The 7546-nt window shown below is 44.6% G+C and overlaps 1 protein-coding gene across 1 annotated transcript; it reads left to right on the top strand.

Moving 5' to 3' along the window:
- Positions 1–3285: 3285 nt before the first annotated feature.
- On the top strand, positions 3286–5511 carry LOC147455021 (polyphenol oxidase I, chloroplastic-like). Its single transcript, XM_086516882.1, has one exon. The coding sequence runs from the start codon at positions 3566–3568 to the stop codon at positions 5222–5224; it is 1659 nt and encodes a 552-aa protein (XP_086373008.1). The 5' UTR covers positions 3286–3565; the 3' UTR covers positions 5225–5511.
- Positions 5512–7546: the final 2035 nt, after the last annotated feature.

Here is a 7546-nt window from a genome sequence, read left to right as displayed (position 1 = left end):
GTCTAGTCGTACTCGTTCAGGCTCTCACCATGCATCTTATGCATCAGATTGTTATGCTTTGGCTGTGTCTAGCTTACATGATGTTGAGGAGCCTCTGTCTTTTGATGAAGCACAAAATTCAAAAAATTGGATGGCTGCCATGCAATCAAAATATGATGCACTTATAGAAAATGACATATGGACTTTATGATATTTGCCTCCTGGCAAAAAGGCCATTGGTATGAAGTGGGTTTACAAGTTGAAACACAAGCCGGATGGTCAGAACGATCGCCATAAGGCTCTTGTTGCAAAGGGTTATGCACAGCAAAAAGGCATAGATTATGAAGAGACTTTTGCTCCCACTTGTTGTATGACTACTGTGCATTTTCTATGTGCATTGGAAGCTCATTTTGGTTGGGATGTACATCAATCAGACATTGTTACTGCTTTCTTGAATGGTGACATATTTGAGGAAGTTTATGTAACGCAGCCTCGCGGTTTTGTCATAAAAGGACAAGAGGACAAATTGTGCAAATGTAAGAAGGCTTTGTATGGGTTGAAGCAATCTCCTCATGCTTGGTATGAGAAAGCTGACACTCATTTGGTCAAACGAGGCTTTCATAACAGTCCAACAGAAAGCACATTGTATGTAAAGCGTGAGAGTGATGTACTTATCATTGTGGTTCTTTATGTCGATGATTTGCTGATCACTGGACCAAATGAGAGACATATTGCTGAATTTAAGGCTGATTTGAATGCTACTTTCAAGATGAAAGATTTGGGGCTATTGCATCATTACTTGGGTATACAGTTTAAGCAGTGTGATGGTGGTATTGCCTTGTGTCAGAAAAGTTACATAGAGACATTGCTATGTAAGTTTGGACTTGAGGATTGCAAACCTATTGCCACTCCCATGGAAACATGTTTGAAGTTGAGTCTACATGATGCTGGCGATCCTGCTGATGTCACTCTTTATCAAACTGTTGTTGACTGTCTCATTTATGTATGCAACACGAGGCCGGATATCCAGTTTACAGTCTCACAGGTCAACAGATTTATGCATAGCCCAGGGTCTAAGCATTGGCAGGCTGTCAAGAGGATTTTCCGCTACCTTAGTGGCACTTTACATCTTGGATTTTGTTTTATCTTAAGGGGGGATCATTGCCTCCAGACTTACATGCTTTTTCGGACTCAGATTGGGCTGGTTGTTTTGACACGTGAGTGTCCACAAGTGGTTTTTGTTTCATGCTTGGCAATTCATGTATATCATGGTTGAGCAAGAAGCAACCTACTGTGGCCACTTCAAGTTGTGAGGCTGAGTACAGGGCAATCTTCATAGCTACGGTTGAGTGTGTATGGCTCAGACGCCTTATGGCTGATTTGGGTGTTGGACACGACACTGCCAACACTATCTACACTAACAGTCAGAGCGCATTGGTAGTTGCGAGGAACCCAGTTTTTCATGCTCGCACAAAGCACATTGAGGTGCATTACGACTATGTTAGGGAGAGGCTCTCAGCAGGAGAGATCAGCTTGGCTTATGTGCCAACACAGGACAACCTTGCAGATCTTTTCACAAAGGCATTGTCTCGTGAGAAGCTTGAAGCTTTCCGCAAAGCTTTGGGCTTAGTCCCCTTTGTGGACTGATCATGTCCTCAGGGCATGGCACTTCCCTTTACTCATGTGCCAGCTCTCGTTCATCGCATCACTCCAGGGGGGATTTGTTACCATATACATGTGGTAGTGATGTGTGTGAACACACTAGGACCGCCAGGGCATTTTTTCCCTCTTTAGGAGGTTTTTTCCCCCGAGCATTGTATATACGCCCATCATTCTAGGGCTATCTATCTTTCCATTGCACACTAAGTAACACACTCTCTATTGTGTGCCTTGAGCTTCCTTCATCTTCTCCAAGTTGTGTGCGTTTCTCTGCAACCCTAATTCCAACAAAAAGTAGAATTTAATTGAAGAAGAAAAAGGGAAAAATACATGGATCCTATTGGCAGGGGGTGGGATAACCCCTAATTCTAAAATTAAAGGGACAAAATGTTCTTCAACCTAAATCTAGAGGGCTGATAATACAGAGGCACAATATGCTTCCACTGCTACCATCTAGTACATTTCTGAATGCTAGAGACAAATGCACCCTCAGGAAGAGCATCAACAATCTTACTGCACAAATTTTGAGCCAACTTGATCAGATCATGCTTGAGTAAGCTTATGGGGAAAGAAGTTTCATCTTTGAATACAGGCATTTCTCTGAAGCCATAAAATCCATGGATAAACCCCCTCCATATATTCCACAATGGGATATCAAGACCCTTGAAGTTGCCCAATAGAAGGTCCTGGATTTCAAAAGCTTTGCAGTTTACTCGGTAGAAGACCTGCTACAAAAATTGTACAATAACTTTGTTGTCTCTGCAATTGAACCATATATGAGTACAATCTTCGGTAAACTTGTTACATCTAGTACATTTTCCATTGCTAATTCCAGCCTTGAGAGCTTTATCTCCACTCCACACTCCTTGATTTATAATTAGCCACATGAGTGTGTCGTCTTTATTGGCAACTGTGTTTGCCCATAGACATTTAAACTTTTCTATCCACTGCTTGCAATTCCAAGAGACTTTCCAGATCCTGTTGAGTCTTTTCTTTACTTCATTTTCCACTCCCTCTTTAGGGAATACTGGTTGGATACTTCAACAACAATATGAGAAATTTTGATGGTAGCTTGTACAGCTCTGGTAAGAACTCTAACCTTGGACATGCACTTTTTTAGCTCTTTCTTGGCACCAACTAGCATCTGCTAAGGTGATGGAAATTCTCTGTGTCTATAGAGATCAATGAACTAATTTTAACTTGCCGTGGTAGATCAGATAAGCTTTGAAGCACTTGTGAGATCTTCTGCAAAGCCTAGGTTTACTTTCACCTGCAAAAACCTCAAACCAAAAAGAGTCTAGCATGAAAGACAAGTGGTGAGTTAGAAATTCCTTGGAAGGTTTCCATGAAGCCTTGATGGTGTTCCAGCCTTACCACATTCTGCAAACAAGGTTGGAACCCGCTGGTATACAAGGGACAGGAGCTAGTCTGTGAACTGCATATTAGTCCAGGCCTTCTAAACGTGTAGTTTTTAAGGGAAAAGTTTAGCCAAGGAAGGCCTTCTCAAATTAGTTAGAAGGCCACCCAGTTACAAGATTGTGAACAGTGAAGTACAGTGAAGGGGCAAGGGAAACACGGGCGACTCGTGCTAGCATATAATGCAACCCGCGACTCGTGAGCGAGCTTTAGGCTAAAAATGCAACACGATCTCCTCCGCACGGTGGAGTCTGGAACGAGTAGTAGAGAAAGTTAAAACTCTATTCTGATTTCTGGCCTTTTGACTGCTAAGGTTCAGCTCCAACCTCCAAGGCTACCTGCAGAGGAGAGTTTGAGTCTTGAGATCGTTTGATACATTGCACCCACTCACCTCTCCTACCGTGCAGACGGATATATTCATCAGTGAGGAAACATTGTTGAGACATCCTTCTGCTAGGCTAGGTATTGAGCTGTGAGCTGCAAGCGCTTGGGGCCGAAAGCGCCCATAGCTATGGCGCCGCTGAGTCTCCCTCTCCGTCCTGCAATCGTGCCATGGTCGATGTTGATGATAGGTCTACTTGTACTGTTGCAGCATATGCATGATGATGCCAACGTGCTTGCGGATCCCATCCTTGCCCCCGAGCTCAAATACTGTCATCTCCCTCTCAACCTCCCCGATGGCGAGGCCCCTTTTGATTGCTGTGCACCCAATTGGGACAAGCCCGCCCTTGACTTCCAGCTCAACGAAAGTGCCCCCTCCAACCTCAGAGTGCGCTTGCCCGCCCACGCCCTGGATGCCGACTATGCCGCCAAGCTGGACAAAGCCTATGGCCTCATGAAGGCCCTTCCCAGCGATGACCCTCGCTCTTTCATGCAGCAGGCCAACATCCATTGCGCCTACTGCAGCTCCACCTACCAGATGGGCAACTCCTCCACGCCTCTCCAGGTACACGCCTCCTGGCTCTTCTTCTCCTTCCATCGCTGGTATGTGTATTTTCACGAGCGCATTCTGGCATCTCTCCTGGGCGATGACTCCTTTGCTCTCCCCTTCTGGAATTACGACCACCCTGATGGCATGACCATCCCTGATGCATACATGTCCTATCCAAATCTCACAGATGTGTATCGCGAGCCCTCGCACCTGCCTCCCGCCCCCGTCATGCTAGATTACTACTACATGAATGAGAGCATCCGGACTGCAGATGAGCAGGTGGCGGCCAACCTCGCCACCATTTACCGCATGGTCGTTACGGGAGCCACCACTCAATATAGCTTCTTCGGGCAGCCCTACCGCAGGGATGATTCCCCTGAGCCTGGCTATGGTACTCTAGAAACTATGCCGCACAATAGCGTGCACGGATGGACCGGCGACCAGCAGCAAGTGGGGAAGAAGGATATGGGCACTCTCTATGCTGCTGGTCGAGATCCTGTCTTTTATGCCCATCATGCTAGCTTAGACAGGCTGTGGGAAATGTGGAAAAGCCTTGGCAATGAGGATATTGATGATTCTGATTATCTCAACTCTGAGTTTGTCTTCTACAATGAGAATGCAGAGCTGGTGAAGGTGAAAGTTAGGGATTCGCTAGACACAGTGAAGCTGGGCTATGTTTATGCAGATGTGGAGAATGTTTGGATGAATGTGACCACCGGTAGACTGAGTGATGGAGTAGCAAGCTTGTCAGGCAGCGAGAGAGTGTGCGTTATGGGGGAAGAAATGGTGGAGCCATGCTCCATTGTGCTGAGGAGGGAGAAGGAGGCAGCCTTGGCGGCGGAAGAAATGCTAGTCATACAGGGAATTGAGGGAGTTCTGGATAGCCCTGCCCACTTTGAAGCTTTTCTGAATTTTCCGCATGCAAGTTTGTCCACAATGATTAACTGCACAGAATATGCTGGTAGATTTTCCACGTTGGCTCAGATGATTTTGACAAACATGACTGGCAACTATCTCAACACATCAGTTCAGTTTGCAATTGGAAGCAATGTCCGGGAGCTCGGCTTAAATGAAGAGGAATTTATCATTGTGACATTGGTTCCTAGAGTGGAAGATCCCTACTCCCCTATCGCTATTACAAGCATGAAGCTTCAGTATGAGACGCAAGGAGTTTCTAGGGATTGGCGGGAATTACGGCTGGCTCACCGCGTTCGCTCTGAGAAAACTCGACATGAGTGATCTTATCAGTGGAAAACGAATGAATCTGGCTTGGAGGGTAGAGTCAGTGACAAGAGATTTGCAACAGGCGTCAATGTTACACTCAATCGATGGAGGACGTCTCGAGGGCAGATGTATCCACTCTCTTTTGGATGCTGTGGAGAGAGAGAGAGAGAGAGAGAGAGAGAGAGATTATGTACAGATTTGTGGCAGCAGGTTTGCCAACTAAATGGCAGTGAGTCCAATTGTATTGTGAGAGAGGTTATACTACTTTTTGGAGTTATTGGTAATGAGTTATTATAATAGCCCACTTTGTGTTGCTCACTTGTTCTAACAGGTGTGCCTAGGACCTCTGTGTTAGGTACTGAAGGGCAACCTTTTCTTTGGAAAGACAGGCACTGGGAACTTGGAACGGCATATTTTCATTCTAGATGCCCTTTTAATTGACAAAATATTACAAAAAATTACAAGTCAATTTTTGTAATCATGCAATGTGCTCGGTGAGAAATATTGGTAGATTGTCTATTTATTGTCAAAACAGTCTACCACATGAAGCCTTAAACACACTTTTGTTTTCCATTGTATGCTTTCGGTATGTGACCTGCGACTTGTTGCGGCCTAATAAATGACACATATTCTTCATATGCTATCTTCCCTTCCAGTTGCTTTATTTCTCCATATGTAAAGTCTGCTGCAAAAAGGTTATCCTTCGGTTACATGGTGCTACAAATCGTGGGGTTACAAACCAATTACATCAAGTTGCATAAAGATTATCCTCTCCTTGGTCTCCCCCTCCCCCTCCCTACCTTAGGATCATAATGCTACAAATCTTGGTGGTACAAACCAATTACATCAAATTGTAAGAAGATGAGGTTGAAATGTGCGTTGGCTCCCTTCTAATAATTGAAAGGTAGTTGGTCCGTCCATCCTCGATGCTCTTTAGAATCTCTGTGTTTTGTGTTGCATATGTAAGAAATGGTACTAGTATACATCATTTTCCAATCGCTAAATCGCATGCGCAGGTTAGTACTTTATGTATAAATTCTTTATAGGTGTATGTAAGTTCCATTGGCTCCTCAAATCTTGATGGCAATGAAAGCAACTTTTTTTTGCTTGGTAACTTATCTTTGCAAGTGTTTTGGACATTGCTAAATTGAAGGGTATGCCACACAATTGAAGTCTTGACTTGTAAACATGGGCGAGAGAGAGAGAGAGAGTGTGCGCATGCGCATGTGTGCGTGCACACACACACACACCCACACACACATTTTTCTTTTGTAGGTCTTTGTGATTGATTTACTAGTGGGAAACCTCAAGGTGAGGAAAACGCACAAACTTCTGCATTTTTGGGGTGATATCACCAACTTCCAAATCAGAACGTACAAATTGCTCAAGGGAAAGCTTGATGGATTGAAAAGGATCTATGTCAAAGTGAAGGAACATGCAGTCGTTACGTTGATGTCACATGGTCCAATAAGCCTAAAGTTTGACCCACATAAAGAAGACCGCAAATGATTGTAAGGAAGGTGGGAGAATGCCAAAAGCTCAAAACCTTTTATGGAAGACCATAGAGGGGAAACGAAGCTGCATACAAGCTGCACTATGGTGAAGAAAACCTCTAGTAAAGGAGCAATCCCAAAGCAAGTGACTAACAGTCTCTTTTGAAGTCAACCAGCGGACACGACGAGAAGAGAATATATGATGTTCATTTGAGAAAAGAGCCCATCGCGAGAACTCCAAACAAGCATCGCCAAAGAAACAACAGCTCCTTCAAAGGCAAGCGGCTCTTTCGGAGGGTAGAGAGTGGCTTCTCTCACCAGGTGTTATACGTGTGCATTGACCAAAGGGCATTATAGTGGTCAACAATCTAGGGTTGTGGTAGAAGAAGAATATAAACTTGACTAGTAGACATAGCCTCAAGAGGCATATCCCGAAAAAACCAATGAGACATGCGAGCACCATCAGCCAAAGGCGGAATGGGCAAAAAGTCAGCCATAAGAAAACCTCTAGTAAAGGAGCAATCCCAAAGCAAGTGACTAACAGTCTCTTTTGCAGTCGAGCAATGGACACAACAAGAAGAGAAGATAGGACGTGTACTTGAGAAAAGAGCCGACCGTGAGAACTCCAAGCAAGCATCGCCAAAGTAACAACTGCTCCTTCTCAAAGGCAAGCGGCTCTTCTAGAGGATAGAGGGTCGCTTCTTCCACTTGGTATTGGACGTGTGCATTGACCAAAGGTCATTCCAGTGGTCAATAATCTAGGGCCGTGTTAGAAGAAGAGCATAAACTTGACTAGTAGACATAGCCTCAAGAGGCATATCCCAAAAAAACCAATCAGACATGT

The sequence above is a fragment of the Adiantum capillus-veneris genome, chromosome 7, assembly GCF_014529385.1.
Source record: "Adiantum capillus-veneris isolate H3 chromosome 7, ASM1452938v2, whole genome shotgun sequence".
NCBI lineage: Eukaryota > Viridiplantae > Streptophyta > Polypodiopsida > Polypodiales > Pteridaceae > Adiantum > Adiantum capillus-veneris.
Note: the sequence above shows the minus strand (reverse complement) of the source record. Positions and strands in the feature narration are given on the sequence as shown.